This window comes from Choristoneura fumiferana, chromosome 4, assembly GCF_025370935.1.
Source record: "Choristoneura fumiferana chromosome 4, NRCan_CFum_1, whole genome shotgun sequence".
In the NCBI taxonomy this organism is placed as follows: Eukaryota; Metazoa; Arthropoda; class Insecta; order Lepidoptera; family Tortricidae; genus Choristoneura; species Choristoneura fumiferana.
In genome coordinates, this window is record NC_133475.1 from 3,083,357 (window position 1) to 3,103,441 (window position 20,085).

Consider the following 20,085-nt stretch of genomic DNA (forward strand, 5'->3'; position numbering starts at 1 on the left):
TTATCTCAATTTTTTTGTCTTGTTTTATTGGAAGTACTAAAAACATGCCCTCATTTTAATAACACTAGCTGTTGCCCGCAACTTTGTTTGTGTCCCGTGAACACACACGGGCGTAAGCACTCACGGCAGATGCACAAACTTTAACTTTTAATTTTTTGTTAACATTATTAAGACTGGCAGAATGTTATGCTGTTTTGATGATGATTATTGTAACATCCTGTGTATCTACCACATTCTTAAATAAATTAAATCATTTCTATTCTATAATAAATATTAAAGAATATAGATATAAATATATTACCTATACCTAACTCAAACAGAGCTCATCTTCAGAGCAACGAAACCGTTCACCATGCTTCTAGATGTATAAAGTTCGAAACGCACATTTCTTGCATAGAAGTACTAGAAGTAGCTATCATAAGGTCGCGGGTGAGCAAAGTAAAATAAAATAGTAATAATAATATGCATTTACCTATTGCCACACTAAAAAATACTTTTTTTTTATTCGAATGGATGGTAAACGAGCATGTGGGTCTCCTGATGGTAAAAGATCACCACCGCCCATAAACATCTGCAACACCATGGGTATTGCAGATGCGTTGCCAACCTAGAGGCCTAAAGATGTCCTGTCTTACTCTCCACGCCGAAACACAACAGTGCAAGCGCTGCTGCTTCACGGCAGGATTAGCGAGCAAGATGGTGGTAGCAATCCGGGCGGACCTATCCCTACAGTGAACATAAACAAAAACAGCAGTAGATAAATCAATGTTCTGTCAACTTTGTATTGTATCGCATACATTGAATATTACGTTTAATCTGTATGAAAAAATAAATTAACAGTGATCATATTTTAAAAAAGTTGTACTCAGAACAAAAGTAGCTCATAGTCAAAATACGACGCACAGGACTTATCACGCTAACACACACGAGTAATATTTACCTCGACGTTTCGGCAACATTACAGTGGCCGTGGTCGTGGGTAGACTGAAGTGTGGGGTGTCAAGTCTGCCTAGCAGCGCGAGTCCTTCGGACTACCCGCACTTGATCACAAATAGTACCGGCACTCAATGTAATGTTGCCGAAACGTCGAGGTAAATATTACTCGTGTGTGTTAGCGTGATAAGTCCTGTGCGTGGTATTTTGACTATGAGTGATAATCACGAAAGTTTATTATTATTATTTATTATTTAGAAGCCTGTAGAGGTGTCCCACTGCTGGGCAAAGGCTCCCCCATGTCCTCCATTCTACCTTCTTGGCGATCTCTGGCCAGCTGCGAAGAAAGGCGTTCAGATCGTCCCGCCATCGACGCCTGGGTCTACCACGCCGCCGAAGTCCATTTTGTGGTATCCAGTCTGTGGCTATTTTAGCCCACCTATTGGGTTCTATACGGCTGACGTGGCCTGCCCAGTCCCATTTCAGCCTGGCAGTCTTGACACCCACATCAGCAATGCGTGTTTTGGAGCGCAATATAGTGTTCCGGATCCGGTCAATCCGTTTCACTCCCAACATACTGCGCTCCATTGCTCTCTGGCAAACCTTCAATCACGAAAATTTAAGACATTATAAAAGTAGCTCAGTTAGGCGAGTAGAATTCGAACCTATCGTATTTCTGACGGGGTTACCACGCCGTATGTTTCTATCTAATAGTGGCTGACAGCTGCCGCCATTACGGGATCGTTATGGAAATGGCTATCCTTCGCGGAAATATTCTCGTGCCCACATTATTCTTTAACAAGAAACGTCGAAGGGGAAACCAATCCAGATATTAACGGGTTATATTCAATGGAGGGTTCCTCGAATGATGTATTCTAAGTATATAAAAATAAAACCCCCTATATATAGTGGAGACCACCGGGTCGCTCCACCGAGTCTGAGGACGTCCTACGCTACGTTTGCCGATCCGTGGTCTCCACTCAAGAACTCGTCTACCCCTAATAGTGTACCTACATATGTTTAAGGTCCCTACACATTGTTAAAGAAAGAAAGAAAGAAAGAAAACATTTATTCGTGACATACATATAGCTTGTAACCTGAATAAGCAATAGCTTTTACGCCAAAATAAGAATTAACTTATACGATTACGTTACAATAAGTGAACTTTTCAAACTCCACGCCGGGACCGAGAGAACAAAAATCCACATGGGCGCATCGTGATCCGATTTCGTCAGATTTTTATATGAAACTTCGATAGTGACACTCTTAAAAAGGTTTACGGGGTCATAAAAAACATATCCGGGTGGGCCGTAAAAACCCTGGTCTTTAAACCGGGTGAATATTCGCTTTCGAAGTTTCGAACATAAAAGATTGGAGGAAAACTATGCAGAGGTGGGAAACCAGTGTTACTTAGTTCGGGCTACCGTAAAAAGTATATGGAGGGTGATAGAGTTGGTGCAGTTTAATGAGCACTGGGGGACAGGAGTGACGGTAATATGGATGTTTACAACTTGGTTATGCAGTTGCGAGGTAAATCGCAACAGTGTAAGAGTAAAGGTGTGACAATATTCCATGGAAACCGAAACGTGAAGTGAGAAACATTTCAAGAACTTTAACCAGTGAGTCCTAACGTAATTGAGAAGAACTAAGGCTACATCGAAAAAAAGAGGGGGAAAAAGGAAATCTATCTTCATAGGCGGTACATTCTTATTTTTCACTTCTCTGTCTCGAAATCTAGAGCCGTAGGACGTAGGTGTAGGAGGTGGAGATGGACAAATGACTTGGTTAAAGCCGCGGGGATCCGACCGCTACCAACCGAAGCAACTGGAGGTCTATAGGGGAACCTGCTATGTCCAACAGTGGACGTCCTACGTTTGATATGATAATGATGACACCAGTGCAAAGTCAGGGCGCGTTGCTATAGTATATAAATACTCTATATATTAATGAAAACCGCTTTAAAATTCGTTTGGTAAGTATGTAGATACATACACACAGACAGACGGAGGGAAGCGACTCTGTTTTACAACATGCAAAAAAACAAAGTAGAAATCAATTGTAAGGATAATTGCCGAATGTACCAAAACAGTGTTGCTTTATACAGATGATAATTGCTTTAACTTATTTCTTATATCAATAAAAATAATCAGCGGGCCACGTTTGCGATGGTTTTAGAAAACTTGCTTTTTATATTTTTTTATCAACTGACAACGAACAGACTGTAAGTGGTCGAAAAGCCAACATTGTCCTTTTTATATAAATCAGTATTGCTTTTTAAGAAATTGCTGTCTGTGTTTATGGCAGAATGCCAAACGGCGCCATGTACAAGTACAATTCGGCGGCAGTTTATTTCAAACATTTATTTTATTATATTTATTGGCGTCTTGTTGTGGCAAAAAAAGAAAGAATAAAAAAAGGAAGAAGACATTTATTTAGTAACACAGAAGACACACATTAAACAGCAAAATTAACTCAAATAAACGAAAAAAAAAATACAGAAAAACACATGAAAATAGTAAAAACGTATGTTGTTCAAACAATTTAACCTGATGAATATAAGAACAACTCTTCAAGAGTTAGCGTCGCGTATTTAGAGTACACATGTACAGTACAGTTAACATGTGTGTATACAAACACTCACAGGTTTATCTTAAAGTTGTTCTTATATTCGGTTTAAAGAAATTTATTACTCTCAAAATAAATTTACATTTCACTTAATGAGAAATCATGCATGTTAGTAGTAAACATTATTGATTTATTACAATATATTCATCAGGTTAAATTGTTATTACCACGCTAGCCTTTAAAAGTGCTTTGGCAGAGAAAAAAAATAGCGCTTTGCCGGCTCCTATCGTAAGTGCTCTAAGCTGATGTACTTTCATACTCAACACTTGCTAACGACTTCATATTTTTACGATTATTTTGAGAAAACTCGTGGGAGCTCTTCTTGCAGACTAGGTTATAAAATATAAACTTGCAGCGATTTTAATTTTAGCTGTAAGGTCATCGATATAGCTAGGAGAATTATCAAGTTAAAGTGGCAGTTGGCTGGCTATATTTTCTAAAGAACCGACAACCGTTGGAGTAAACGAGTTCCTGAGTAGAGACTGCTTCTCGGAAAACGTAGTGTAGGAGGGCAGTTATTCGAGCGTTTCAACTGTCACATTTTTCTGGTCACATTTTTACAAATTGGCTGTAGATTTTATGCCGTTTTCGATTATTTGTTACAGTTTCTGTATTTCTACCAGATAACTAAAAAACTGTATCAGAATATTCGGCCATTTTTACAGATAAGTGACCAGAGAACGGAGACGGTCGAAACGTTCAAATAATCGCCCAGGACGCCCTCCGGCCAGGTGGTAAAAGCTGGATGGGTTGAGCCGAGGAGAGAGCACAATGGCGCTCATTGGGGGAGGCCTATGTAGCAGTGGACTAGTGGATAGGCTGATGATGATAATTGTAATAATAATTTTAAAGCAATAAAATGGAATTCAGTAATTTAATTTTCTTGTTATTGTGTATCAGAATGGTATTATCATTCTATAACATGTATAGCACATGATACTAGCGAGTCGTTCCGGCTTCGCACAAGTGTACAGATGTGCAAGTTGCGGGAAGTTTCCCAAAAGTTGGAAAAGTTCTCGGAAATTACTGGAAATTTTCACAAGACATATAGGAAATTTAAATTTAAGAAACGGAAAGTTTCAATCCCCGTACAAGTGTGTGGGAAGTTTTTGAAATTTTTCTTTGCGGAAAATTCCGAAGTTTTGGAAAATTTCCTTTGGCACATCAGTACCAGATTTGCGAGTAGCGAAAAGTGTTAGAAAATTTCTGGATATTTTTACAAGAAATATAGGAAAGTTAAATTTAAGAAACGAGAAGTTTCAATCCCCATACAAAAGTGTGAGAAGTTTCCGAAATTTCTCTATACGAAAAATCCCACAATTTTGGAAAGTACTTTGGCACATCAGCGGGTGTAGTTTTGTGAAAAGTAGGAAGTAGGAAGTAGAAAAAATCACATCACAGTTTTTTTTTTCAAAATTGCACCTTTGTGAAGCTGAGTATTAGCATTAGTATAAAATATTATTTATAAAGGAATTGCAGACAAAACTATTGAATAGTCGGTCTCTTAACACTTGCACTAATCGGAAGGGTGGACGTAAATTATAAATCAGGCTGACTCGGACGCACCTGGGACACTGGACTGCTCTCCTTTACATAATGTCCATGTTTATTTTACGGCTTTCATATTATTTTTTATTAAATTAAGTCTTTGCCGACCAGAAAAAGTTCGAGGCACTGTTAACGTTGCTAGCAGTACACATCTTTATTAAAGAAAAAGTCATCAACAAAAACATTTCTTTTTATGATGGGGAGAAAACGAGCAGGTGGGTCGTCAAATGGAAAGCAATCATCACCGCCCATGGACACCCATAATATAAGTTGAGTTACGGATGCGTTGCCAGTCCTTTAAAGAAGTAGTAAGCTTATTTTTTGAAGATCATCAAGGTCCGGTCCGGAAATACTGGCTGATTTTGTGCTTATGACGAAGGAAATATTAAGGAAGAATATAAATTGGCTTGCTCTATATATCTTTCCAGTAAGCCCCTTAAGTGGCTTAGGGTACATTTTAGTCAGTCATGCCACTCTTTAATAGTGGGTAGCAGGGTAAAGCTTAGAACTCCTTCTTCGGAGTCCCTGCAATGCGGCATTTGGCTATTTTTTATATATGTTTTATAAAATTAAAACTTCACAATGCCTGCTATCGAATACTGAAATATTTTTAAGCTACCTTTACAAACAACAAAGTTATAAAGATTTGAAAGTCAAGATTAGACAGAGGAAGACATACTTGCATGTGACGTCACACGCAAGTAGCGCCATACTTGCTGCATAGATAAGCGTATAGATTTTTCATAAAAATCATTATAAATCCAATTTTCAACCGATGTAAGATTTCTCTTCGCTAAACACTGTCTGTATATCTATATTTTCATATAATAATATGATAAATAATAAGACATGGCAAATTCAGGAGCTTTCAAATACCGTATCTTGACAGAGAGTTTGGCATCATTAGCGGGATCAGTACTAAAGCAGTGCTGGAGTCCGGAGTCTGTATTTGGCAATAGAGAGCGCTGCTGCCCACTCTTACGTCAATTCCTTTTATCGCCTTTTACGACAGCCACGAGCAGAAATGGGTCCATCTTATTCCGAAACCAGGCATGACACGGACTGGTATGAATTTATCAAAACCTACATTTAATATAAATATTTTCCGCGTAAATATTTTTGTCTCTACTTATTTTATAACTGCATAAATAACTCTATTTTTACAAACGAGATTGTAGGTACATACACAAAAAAGGAGATTGTACATTATTAGTTATTGCCTTCTTGGTTTATGTGGTAAACAGGTTGGCTAACAACATAAACAATATAAGAACACCGCCTAATTGTCTGCTCTCCATTTTGTCTTTGTAACTAATTATGTGAACTTATTGTACTGATTTGTTGTGTTAAATAAATCATATTTGTATTGTATTGTATTATATTATTCTAAACTATGATTCACGGATATCGCAGTTAAAATGCAAAAACTTTTTAGCTCACATCCAAATAAACAAGTAATAATCCACTCACAACTAGTCCTTACACAAAGTTAGATTCCGATTTTAACTTCATTTTAGTCTGAAGTCTTATCCTCTGGAATTTGTATTAAAAGCGGACATCAAAGGATGTCAAAAATGTTTCAATAGCCACTCCATAGCTCAAGGAATAAGTTGAACAGCCACGTTGAAGCCAACGGTCGTCGTTTAAGATATTTAGTAAATATTTATTTTAGTAGGTATACCGTAGGCGACAGGCTAGCAACCTGTCACTATTGTACCGTTTTTGTCAGACTTAAAACCTAAATTGCTAAAATTGGCTCCGAAACGGTAACGTTTCGTGTGCTCTGCCTACCCCATGTGGGAATACAGGCGTGATGTTTGTGTGTGTGTGTGTTTTAGTACTTGCTTGTAGAAATAGTTGAGTTCAGATATTTTCTGATCTATGATTGGTTTGGAGTCTTTTTTGTATTTTTATTTCAACTCCAAATTTGTTACTTATTTGTTTTTGTTGTTTTACGGTTTTTTGGTCTGCTTAAGTAGCATAGTAGAAACAAGCAATCTGAGATATATGTGTGCATTGAGAAATTCGTGTCTGTACTCCTGTCCAGTGGTAGTGTAGGGGTATGGCACGCAGCACGGAATGCTGAGGACCTGTGTTCGATTCCCAGCGCTAGTCTCTTTTTCTGGTTTTTCTGTGCATCCATGTCTCAGTTTGTATTTTCGATATTTTCTGATGTACTCGTAGCCTCAGAAATCGAATTAAACTTTGGTTTTATTTTATGCTAATTTCCAAAAATTAGACGGTTCGATTGTATTGTCTCTTTATTGTAGGTACAAAAATATATAAAAATAACAATTTAAATTGAGACCGATGTACAAAGACGAAATTATCCCGTGAACGGGTTTTTCCTAGCTAACCTTTGATAGATAGGACCACAGAAACAAGAGCAGACACGTCATGAAAATTATTCATTCAGAGAGCCAAAACCAAATCGAAACCTAAAGAAATATAGCAGTAGTAATATACACGATTAGTACCCACTAATACATTATATAATAGATACAATAAACTTTTACATGTCAACAGAAATATACTATAAATAATTTAGGTACCATTAGCCAAATAAGTGGTCTATCAATTTTTAAACAAGTTCCTATCAACTCGAACTTTCAAGTTGACAGACACGTCTATTGGCATTATTGTTTTGGGTAGTTCTACAAGCGTTTCAACCGCTATCAGTTTTCTGTCACTTATACTGAAGAAATGAGTCAGGTAGAATGGAAGGATTTTATAAAACGATATGGTGTGCATGCGGTACAATTACCATTCATTATTTTTTTGTGCCAACGGTATCTCATATATTACTTTAAAACAAAAAATATATTATTACTTTAAAACATAAAAGTTTAAAACCTATAAAAGTGCTAAGTTATCGACTTTAAATCAACTCAGGCAATGTTGGGGCCAGAGGGTAAAGTTGAAGCAGTTTACGGTATCATTGTTAGGGTGGTAGACCACATTATTTGGCTGGTGGTATATGTAATATGAATGTATAAATTTTTAAAAAAAGGTAGCCAGTCCAGTCAGTCCAGTCAATACATCCCTTAGCGCCTATTCACGTTACTATTTATGTACGTAATATGACAAATACTCACGTAAATATATGTACAATACCGGTGTTGTAAATTTTGGGATTTAATGGGAATCATGTGGGAATTCCAGAATAAAAAAGTAACCTGTATCTAATTTAAAAGATCCGGCTATATATATAATATATACCCAAGATTATCGAGCCATTTTAGCGAGTAGTAACAGCTATTATACGCACACATGCACACTTAGAAATTTCCAAATTTACGATGTACATACCTATACAGAATTTACTTCACACTCTAAAAGCCTTGTCTTTTTTATTTGGAACTAATACATTGCTTAAACTGTTTTAAAATCAGTTAGAGCATTATCCAAACTGTCTGTCGGTAAATAAGAACGTAATTCGACTTAACACGGTTAAACATTTCCTCCTTTAGAAGTTACGTGCACAGTAAACCACTTAACTGTTCACTCGAATCACATAGCGTGATAGGGCATGCACAATATATATTGCATACTTTCTGTATACAATCACTTGTATACTCAGTTAATCGATTCTCCATCAACGTTCCGCTTGTAGTCTGAAAAATTCACAGAAATAAGTTTAAAAAGTTCTAATTGAAACAATTTCGAAGACAAAGGTATCCGTCTAATTCATCTTAATTTATAATTTAAGTTTAAAATGTTTGAAGATGGGCCGGAAGGAGCCTTGGTGCGGTTAATGTGAAAACAGATTTAGATCTTATCCCTTTAACAAAAGTGGTCAGCAGTGGCGTAGCGTCGGAAGGCGTGGCGAAAGGTTTAACAAATTCTGTGGTGTAGAAATAGTTATGTTACAATAATCACACTTCTAAAAAAATAACGTCATATTTTTATTTTTTTTAACCGACGAAAAAAATCGGAGGAGGTTCTCAAGTCGACGCGTATTTTTTTTTACGCATAACTTGTTACAAAGTAGTTCGATTTTGATATTTTTTTTATTGAAAAGCGTATACCCGGGAGTGGTCCCATATAAATTTGGAAAAAACCTGCTATAAGGGTAGGAAAACAGGGGATGATTGATTGTTCAGTCACTGATTGTAATGTATGACCAGGCATAACTTTTTACAGAGTAGTCCGATTTTGATTTTTTTTATTGGATAGGGCATACCTTGAAGTTGGTATTATATAAATTTGAAAAAAAAAATACTCCAAAGGATGGGAAAAAAGTGTAAAATAAATACTTTTTAACAAAAAAATTAAACCACCGAAAAAACTGAAAAGAATAAAATAATTAACCTTTTTCTCCTTTATCTGCTATTTAGCCTTAATCTAGGTGCTAGTTTGAAGTCGGCGCCTCAGCACTAGCCATTAGGAGTAGACCTATAGTCTTCTACCAGATGGGCTTCTATCACTCCACCTGGCTCGTGCTGAGGCACCGACTTCAAACTAGTACCTAAATTAAGGTTAAACAGGAGAAAAAGGTTAATTATTTTTTGCTTTTCAGTTTTTTCGGCAGTTTATTTTTTTTATTAAAAAGTTTTTAAACTACTTAGTAATAGAGAACGGACAACAATAGATCAAAAAATAAATTTCTTGCCTTTGGGTAGATCTACGAGCGTTTCAACCGCTATCAGTTTTCAGCTTTCCGCTCAGTAAGTGACAGAAAACTGATAACGGTTGAAACGCTTGTAGAAATACGCATTTATCTCGAAAAAATAATTAAATATGGGTAGTATTTAAACGCACATCAAACAAAGTCCTTTTTTTATCAAAAAAAAAATTACTGATTACACAGCAAAATACTCCAGTCAAAATATTACGTAATAAACCGCAACTTATATTCGTGGCGTACCGCTATTTATCTTAAAGTAAAGCATTTTTATTATTGCACAGCTAATAATGACTAACACAGAACATACCTTGTAACTCTTTTTCATTTAAATATAGCTTCTATTTTCATATAACGCACAGCAGTTTACATAAATGAAACAGTTTTTTTTTTATTCAACTGGATGGCAAACGAGCAAGTGGGTCTCCTGATGATAAGAGATCACCACCATTTGACATATCATCTTATTTTTATTAAGTACAACATTATGTATACCTATCAATTTATTTTCAGTATTTATATACTTTTTACATCTAGTAAATTACATAACCAGCACTAGTAGGGGCTAAATTATTTCCTAAATAAATTAGGTTCTGGCGCTTCGCCGGCCGCTACTGCGGCGCGCTCGCTTCGCTCGCTCGGCTCGCGCGTTGTGGTCGCAATTGTACCAAACGCTCCTCCTCGCTCCGCTCGTAGTCGTACCTAATTTTCCGGTGCCAAATTGTCAATAAAAGTTATTTTGCTATAAGAATGAGTATCATCTACGCACGCTCTAATTAATTTACTGTACAGTCAGTATTTTTGATGTAATTTTCGTGATTCAGATTCCTCGTCTGTTCTTAGCACAGGTAAAAAAATCACCTAATAATAATAAAATCATTTACTGCCACAGACATAAGACAGGACTACACAAATAAAAAACGATTACACACAAGCAGGTGGCAATAGGCTCAGGCTCAGCTTAAGCTGGGAGCAAAAGGAAAAAAAACTTGCAGCGTTGATGTTCAGCCTGCGCCCGTCCCGTAAAATTTAATTCGAGCCGGGTGAGGCTCCATTGCTGCTAGTATATTTTTGTTACTGTTATTTTCGTTGTTGTACTTTTTAAAAACATAGAAAAAAAAAATATATCATGGGACACCCAACACCAATTTTTTGCAGGTGGTAGGGCCTTGTGCAAGGTCCGCCCGGATTGCTAATCCTGCCGTGAAATAGCAGTGCTTGCACTGTTGTGTTTCGGCGTGGAGAGTTAGCCGGTGAAATTACTGGCACTTGAGGTATCCCATCTTAGGCCTCTAGGTTGGCAACGCGTCTGCAATCCCCCTGGTGTTGCAGGTGTCTTTGGGTGGTGGTAATCTCTTACCATCAGGAAACCCACTTGCTCGTCTGCCATCCAGTCGAATAAAAAAAAAATGACAATTCACCTAGTTCCAAACTAAGCAAAGCTTGTACCTATGGATACTAGGCAACGGATAGCTTATGTAGATAAATACATACTTAAATACATATTGAACATCCAAGACCCGAGAACAAACATTCGTGTTATTCACACAAATATCTGCCCCGGCCGGGAATCGAACCCGGGACCTCAAGCTTCGTAGTCAGGTTCTCTAACCAGTGGGCCATCCGGTTGTCAAAAAAATGTAAAATGAGCATGAAATAAAATGATAAAATGGTAAATCAACTAAACAGAATAGTTTCCAAGGCATCACCGCGAGTCTTACGTTGAATGGGTTTTATTTTAGGTTCAGTGTAGGTAATCTCCATTTACGCTTAAGCTAACTTAATTTGTTTGACCTCACCTGACCTCACCTGACTTACTCTCGTCGTAACCACTCTGTCTCAGCTAGCTCTATATAAAAAAACCACTCAAACCAGCAGCCAGCCTCTCAGACGGATCAGTCAGAATATTTTCTCCTAACGCTTATCCTAGGGATTACCCATTTGCCTTAATTTATTTATGAGACGTAAAAGTATGTCTAATAAAACGTGGCATTTTGTTTTATGATTTTCTAAGTAATGTCACTCGTTTTACTGCCTTCGCAATTCTCATTTGTATTTTGTTTACGGCGGCATAAGCTACATTTTTACGTACCCAAAAGGTTACAAGCCTATTAATGTTACTACATCGTCCGTCTGTCCAGTGTCCATCTATTCATCATGGGGCTGTATCTAAAAAGTGTAAGTGAAAAACAACTGAAATTTTAAAATAATCCCTGTTTTTGTCGCCGCTAAATTTAAATAAAATAAATTTGAAAATTATGGAGAGTTGGGCCCCCATAATTTTCAAATTTATAATAATGTACAAGTATAGCCAACATATCACCACCACTCACTGCGTATATTTTGTCTACTTCAAAACAAGGCTCTGCTAACACTGTTTCTTAATAGATCGATCATTTTATACCTTTGTTATTTAGCATATTTAACCTCCGACGCAAAAATAGGGGTGTTATAAATTTGACCGCTATGCGTGTGTGCCTGTCTGTCTGTCTGTGGCACTGTAGCTCATAAACGGGTGGACCGATTTAAATGCGTTTTTTTTAATTGAAAGCCGGTTTTCTAGCGATGGTTCTTAGACATGTTTTATACTAGGATGGAACCTTTGTGTTACTAATGTCAAGGTGCCCCATACATTTGCCAAAGAAATTATAGCAAAATTGATTATGAAAACGTTTCACGTTGGTACGTGATTTAGTTTCTTTGACTGAACTGTCGTTACGTAAGTTCGACTAGCAGTTGGCCGATTTTTTTTTCTTCAGCTTTAATTGGGTAGGTGACGTCATTAGAAGTAACGAGGGCTGAAAAATTAAAGACTTACAGTCACTCAATAGAGCCTCTAATTTAATTACTTAATAGGTTTAAAGATTATTGTCACCTAAGCGGCCAAGTTATTAGGAAATAGGAATATTATTATGAACATGAACAGAAAAACAGCAAGCGAGTCACTTTTCTTGATGGTTATTGACAATGATTTTGCTGGAATTATTTTGTGGCAATTTTAGTAGATACATTAAATATCAAATAAATATCATGGGACACTTGACACCAATTGACCTAGTCCCAAACTAAGCAAAGCTTGTATTATGGATACTGCAACGGATAAACATACTTATATAGATAAATACATACTTTAATACATATTAAACATCCATGACCCGAGAACAAACATTCGTGTTATTCACACAAATATCTGCCCCGGCCGGGAATCGAACCCGGGACCTCAAGCTTCGTAGTCAGGTTCTCTAACCACTTGACCATGCGGTCGTCATTAATAGTTAGACAAATTTAGCCGCATAGCAGCTCTTTTAAATGGTAATTTGCAGGCCATATAGTATGGATAATAGATGACCGTTAGGGCTAAACTATAAGGGTTCTGTTTTTGTAATTTTGGCTACAGAACCCTAAAACCCAAAGCTTGTCAATGCGTGTTCATAACGGAAAAACAAATTGTGAAACTAACTTTTTATTATAAATAACCGAATTCTAAAGGTTTGAAATTCAAAATTAGACAGAGAGAAAAATACTAGCATGTGACGTCACACGCAAGTAGCGCCGCGCCATAGCAACTGCAAAGTGAAAAACGTTTAAGAAACAGATATACAGATTTATCAAGAAATCACTTTGTATTCAATTTTCAACCTTTTTTTGTTCACTAAACATTGTCTGTGTATCTAAATTTTCATTTTCATTCAGTTGTTGTCAAATACCTTATCCGCATTAACTTTACACTTCTTTATACATACATACGGAAATAACATTCAACAAACAAAGCAACTTCCAAAATATACAATTAAAAAACGCAGAGCACATACTTTTATCATTATAACGAGCGCCCAGAACACGTTATGGACACCAAAATTTGATGTACGAAGGTGCTAAATTATATGCTCTACCAAAAACCAAAAAAGATAGCAAAAACTTAATATTTTTATAAACACAAAGTTAATTCATATACATATAATTGATAATTGTATAAACATAACACTATGCACTGTATAAAAATAGGCCATTGTATTCATAATTATGAACTACTGTGAAACCAACTGTAATTTCTTTAGACAATAAATGTTCTTTAAACCGAGAACTTTGCACAAGGCGCCATTGTACCCTTTGTCGCGTGAATATTTGAAGAACTATAACACGCACTGAAGAAGTGTAAAATGTATTTTAGAACAGAACAGACACTAAACCTACAGACCGTCTAAACAAAAAATCTCATTTGCACTCGGACGGTGAACAACAAATGTCAATCTCTTCGTACAGCGATCGTTAGTCAAGAGGGTGGCAGCGTACCATGGTACAAATCAGAAGCTTGGGCGGGTACTATATTCTTAATCAATATCTTGTTCAAATAAATCGTGCTCTTTGAAACGCATTGAAAAATGATTCTGTATAGATGAAAGGTAAATTAAGATAGTTCATTTTCATTGGGGTTGGTTCTAAAGGTAGCAAAACTTGTACTGAAATAACGTAAATTTGAACTCGATTTTTTGCTGACTGTCATTCATTTATTCAACCAAGATATATCTGATTGAAAGTCAACCCGAACTAGCAATGAAGTGGATTTGAATAGAAAGATTTGATTACAAACATACCCATATAGACACAGGGCAGACGAAATTGAACAAAATCTTGTAAAAAATTACCATGCAACTCCAGCGGACAACTGAATATCTTTAGAAAATAGGGACTCTCCTACACAGAATAATTTTGTCAGTGTCTAATCACTCACTAGACACTGACAAAATTATTTTGTTTAGGAGACACTAGACTCTAGTGTATTTTGCTAGGTAAAGAATGTTAGATTACGATTGTACGTTTATGACAGTACGTTTTTTTTTTTCAAATATATCTTAGGAGAGCTTAAAAGTAATACTCTGTATTTCAACCAATAAAAAATCGCTGATATATCGTCCCCCGCACCCCGGGCCGTTCTAGCTGGTCGAGTAACTCGCTCGAGTGCCCATTTGTCCGTCACACTGACCGTTTCGAGTGGCGGTCGAGTGCTGTCCTGTTACGTGCTTCATTCAGCTTACTTAGAAGGTTTCAAGTACGCGCCCAAACATTTACATAATAGTCTATTGGATTACGGGTTTGCGTCGATAGCTTTTGTTAAGCAATTTAAAATTTAACACAATTTTTAGGGTTCTGTACCTCAGTTGACATAAACAGAATACTTATAGGATATTTTTTTTTTCATAGCCTGTGGTAATGTCTGGGCAAAGGCCAAAATAATTTTAAAAAAACTTTCCTTTACTGACTAAATCAATTATTACGAACAAAAAATGACACCTGTTTTCTGAATCAAAATAGTTTTATTTTCTGATGTCCTATCAGTGTTTTAAACGTTAACTGGAAGAAATCCCTTATAGAAATAAGTTCGTCTTTGTACATCTCTTTATCTTTTTAATTTCATGTATTTTATGTACAATAAACAGTTGTACTATGGCTCACTGATATTTCGCAACTAACGTTTGGCAACTGGATTCATTTCGCAACTTTTCATTTGAGGATAAGAATAAGAATGGTTTATTTGGTTCATTTCGCAACTGTTTAATGATTCTAAAACTGTAAATGATTCAGGATTTTTCTAAAACTAACCTTACCTAACCTAAAAGGTTCTACACGATGGCTCTGAAAAAAATCCTAAAATATTCAATGTTTTAGAGTTTGCGAAATTAAAAGTTGCGAAATGAATCAGATAGCCAAACGTTAGTTGCGAAATGAACGGATACCGTACTTCAACACCCTATCAAAATGCGTAAATTTATCTGTAAAACAAAATAACTGATCGTAGATTTAGTTGATATTTAGAAACTAACAGCCAAAAGAATTCCACTTCTAAACAAAAATAACTTGCCAACTTGCTTCCACCGTTTGCCATTATAAACGCAATACACATTTAAACAAATTAATATTTTTATTTAAATAACGTTTACATTATTATTTAGTTAAGCTTAGGACGGAGTGTATTAGAAACAACATTTTCGCAACTGTTTAGCCTTAGCAACCGTAACCTTGTGTGAATTTCGAGGACTTCAAAATAGAATCCCCGGATGTAGTCAAAACAAGAACAGTTATGCAGACTTAATATTATTATTCGGAATTAACATGTCATACTTTCTAGAACGGTGACATGATGTCGTACGTAATAAAATTTAAACTTACATAAAAAATAGACTAAGGGGCTATTTCACCATCCATTGATTAGTGTTATCTGGCGGTTAGGTGTGATGCCGTCTCTATTTGTTTTGTTCGAATAGACGGAGACGGCATCACATTTAACCGTCGGTTAACGCTAATCAATGGATGGTGAAACAGCCCCTAAATAGTTAAACGGCTCAACTCGTAATTGTAGATACCAGTGAGATGCACCTTTGGCCTCATCTGCACTTAACATCAGGTGAGATAGGATCGATTACGGTCAGTTATATGTAACAAAAAAACCTTTATTCTCTGAACGTTAATTTAGCTGTCATAAAACATAATGACGACCAGATGGCCTAGTGGTTAGAGAACCTGACTACGAAGCTTGAGGTCCCGGCTTGATTTCCGTGTCGGGGCAGATATTTGTATGAAAAATACGAATGTTTGTTCTCGGGTCTTGGGTGTTTAATATGTATTTAATATGTTTTATGTATATACCTACATAATTATATTTATCCGTTGCTTAGTACCCATAACACAAGCTTTGCTGAGCTTACTTTGGGACTAGGTCAATTGGTGTGAATTGTCCCGTGATATTTATTTATTTATAATGTTACTGGACTTGGCACGCTTGGCCCTTCTTAGACCACAACCTCGTTTGCCATCAGGAGCGATTGCGGTACCCATAAAGTTAGTTCTTTTATGATTTAAAGACCTCGCGAGTCTGTCTTTGCATAGCTTTAAACTGATGAAATGTTTACCGCACTCTTCAAAACTCTCATAACTCCGCTATATTGAAAAAAAAAAAAAATTGATTCGATAAAATGACATATAGTTTTACAAATTTTAAACGAGAATTGGCGGAGAAATATGTTTGCTTAAAAACACTTCGTTGACACTTTGTTTGCTCGTTATATACGCACTAAGTGTCTGTTTATTCATCATAATCATTATCATCGTTGTCAGCCAAAAGAGGTCTACTATCTGAACATAGGCTTCCCCAAAAGAACAGCACATTGCCTGGTCCTGCTGCGCCCGCATCAATTGGACTTTTCAAGCCTTTACCAGGTCATCAGTGAACCTTGAAATGAGTCTATCCACACCGAGTCTCTCAGTAGGTTCATTTAAAAACACGATGGCTTTAGCGGCCATCACTTCTTCGTGTTATAAGCCCACTGCCACTAAAGTGCCACAGGAATCTAATCTAAAGCCACAAGCTTTGTAATCAATCTAATGTATTTAGTCGTCTATAGAGTAAACTTTTCTTCACGAGCAAAAAATGGGTCAGCAACCTACTGTGGCTATCCTTCCTTGTGCACAAAAGGGATTTGTCTGGTAAACGTCCCGTGAAGGGTCTGTACCGGGCTATTTATGTTTACCGACGGTAAATTACTTTGTGTTCATGTCTTTAAGGGCTCACGTAAATTATAAAAAGTGAGCCCCGGTTTTGGGAGGTTTCTAATAAATTTTAGTTCAAGATAGCTAAGGTTTTCGCAAAGCAATGTCGGCGGCCTGCGGAAGCTGTCCTTTCGAATTCTTTAACGGTTTCGTGGTAAGTTAAAAATACTGAAACCTAACCACTCTCGCTTTTATAAGCTTAAGCTAACTCATTTTGCTGATGTGGGTGTAAGTAAAGATTGCAAAGTTGGAAAACTGGGCTGAACTGGACATGTAGAATGTATCCAGAGCGGTGGATCAAAATTACCATTAATAGGGGTCTTTGGCGATAGGTATTAAAATATGAGGCAAACAATGACGGGATGATTTAGATACGAAGGAAAGGAAGAACTGGTGTGTCGCAGGAGGTGTTTTCATTTCACTCTGTCTATAGGTACACTTACGTCTGACCAGTCGTTTAAAAACGGGTCTAGATAGATCATCCCACCATCTCCGCAGGGCTTACACTCTCCCCTTAGCTCTGTCTGTGAATAGATGCAGACATGGTCAGTCTTGTTTCATTTGACCCTAGCGGTTCCTTATTATTATTTTGTTATTTCTTAATTTCATGTGTTTTAATGCACATCAAAGAGTTTACAATACAACACAATACTTGCCTACAACTGCGATGCTAGTTTTGAAACGCAGAGTGATTTTCTGTTTTATAAATCCTACCGATATGTAGTTCTAAATAGTAAGTTTCATCGAATTTATCTATCGAATATTTACACAATTAGCAGCTAAAATTGTACAAATATTTATGCGATACTGAGCAATCTGTATTGTCCACAGGCCGTGTGAAACGATGACGGAGGGAGGACGGCGTCATGTAACATTGTAATATGAATCCTGCTAACTTCATCGTGTACATTACCGGCCTGTTCTGGCTTACGCTGACTGATGCGAAAATTGGTAAGTGCTTAAAAGTGCTCAAAAGTGCTCATAACACCAGTAGCATTTCCCCGCTGGATGTCCAGCGCTATCTGCTGAACCAGGTACGACCCAGAGCGGGGGTCGCAACCCCTGTCCCGCAGACTGCGGCCCAGCTCCCACACCAAAAAGATTTGGCTTCAGCCCCCAAGGACCAGCCGTTTCGACCGCAAAAGGCACGAAGTCATACGTCGGCTCCAAAGCCGAGTATTTGAGGTGCTTCGACTACGCGGCATTCTCGCATTGATGGCCTTATTAATTTATTTTTAGAAATGTAGCCAAAGTATTAGGTACGTTTACACAAAAATAAAATTTTCCCTCCGCTGAAAATTTAGTAATGTCATTATTTTCAATTCAACTAAATTTTGCATCAGCTAAATTACCTTTATTTGCAGCTGTACTTTTGTCCACAGGTTACTTCTGGCACATCACAGATCTTCATTATGACCCGTTTCACAACTCCCTGGAGCTGCATAGAGGTTCGTTTACATTTGATATATAACTTGCTCTTTTATTCACTGTTGCTGAGTTGAACCTGCATGGAGATGTTTTTAACCTTTTACAGCTTGGTTTGGTAGCTTTATTATTTTTAAATTATGAAAAATGTGACTGGCTGCGTTATTAATTAAATTAACCGGTAAATTCTAGTTTGTTATAAAATGAGTGTATATGATGATGACAACTTTATTTAGTTTGCTTGTATTACTGATTAAGTAATTTGTGTTATGATTTTCTTTTTTGAACAAAAACTCGATTTAAGACGTGAGCTACCCGTCACAATATCATTTAAAATTAATTTCTTCCTGAAAAAAAAAAACGCAATCATCAAAGTGCACCACTTTTTGCAACCCCGGCAATGAACCAGAATCACCACCACCTTTAATTTAGTTAAATTCTTGTCTTCCGCAATATTTACTGTAAATTCATACTAATATTAAAAATGCGAAAGTGTGTGTTTGTATATTTGTCCGTCTTTCACGTCGAAACGGAGCGACAATTCAACGTGATTTTTGGCATAAAGATAGTTTATGAGCAAGAGAGAGTGACATAGGCTACTTTTTATCTGTGGAAAATGCACAGTTCCTGAGGGAACAGCGCGCGATAACCGAATTCCACGCGGGCGAAACCGCGAGCAAAAGCTAGTTTACAAATAAATCCACGTTTAACAATAAGGCTCATGAAAATATCATGTTTAATTTCATGTATTAAAATAAATTTGTTTCAACATCAATCCTTTTCATCCACGTCTTTGAATAAACAAGAAAATGCTTTTGAAACACAAAGCAATATGTAAAGCTGAAAATAGACGGATTCCTTTGAGAAAGAATCCTATTGATAGCAAAAGAAGCCACGCCAATATATTGATAATATACAATGCTTTGTTAACCTAAGAACATTCCAAATACCTTGCACGAAGACAATATCACGATGTCTATATGAAAGCCGAAAAAAAGCGTCGCTCATGTAATAAGAATATCAGAGAATAAACAATATTCTCTGGGAATCTTAGAGCATTAAACCAACCGGAAAAGTCATTAATGGGACCGAACCCTCCGCTAAAACATTACAGCCACCATAACATATATACCGTGTGTGGCCTGTAACACCGGCAAATAATGAAAACGTAGATTGTACTCGTCAAACTGAACAACATTACTTCAGAGATTTTTAAAAATAATTAGTTTTTTTTCATTTTTATTACACCATAAAGTTTATTAGAAGAAGCAAGTCGTAAAGCAAAATGTTTGATATTTCTTGTAGCGTGACAGGCGACGTCAGTTGGGTTCTAGGATGGCGTACATTGAATTTACGATTAAGTTTGTTAGAAAAAACCAAAACTT

At 36.7% G+C, this 20,085-nt stretch overlaps 1 protein-coding gene across 2 annotated transcripts in view; it reads left to right on the forward strand.

Moving 5' to 3' along the window:
• LOC141427277 (cyclic GMP-AMP phosphodiesterase SMPDL3A-like) overlaps window positions 1-20,085 on the forward strand; it is a 165,615-nt gene that overhangs the window by 105,113 nt on the left and 40,417 nt on the right. For both annotated transcript variants that reach the window (XM_074086566.1, XM_074086565.1), the window contains exons 2-3: window positions 18,107-18,226; window positions 18,658-18,723. In XM_074086566.1, the coding sequence (XP_073942667.1) occupies window positions 18,157-18,226; window positions 18,658-18,723 (136 nt within the window). In that variant the 5' untranslated portion in view covers window positions 18,107-18,156. The remainder of the gene's footprint in view (window positions 1-18,106; window positions 18,227-18,657; window positions 18,724-20,085) is intronic.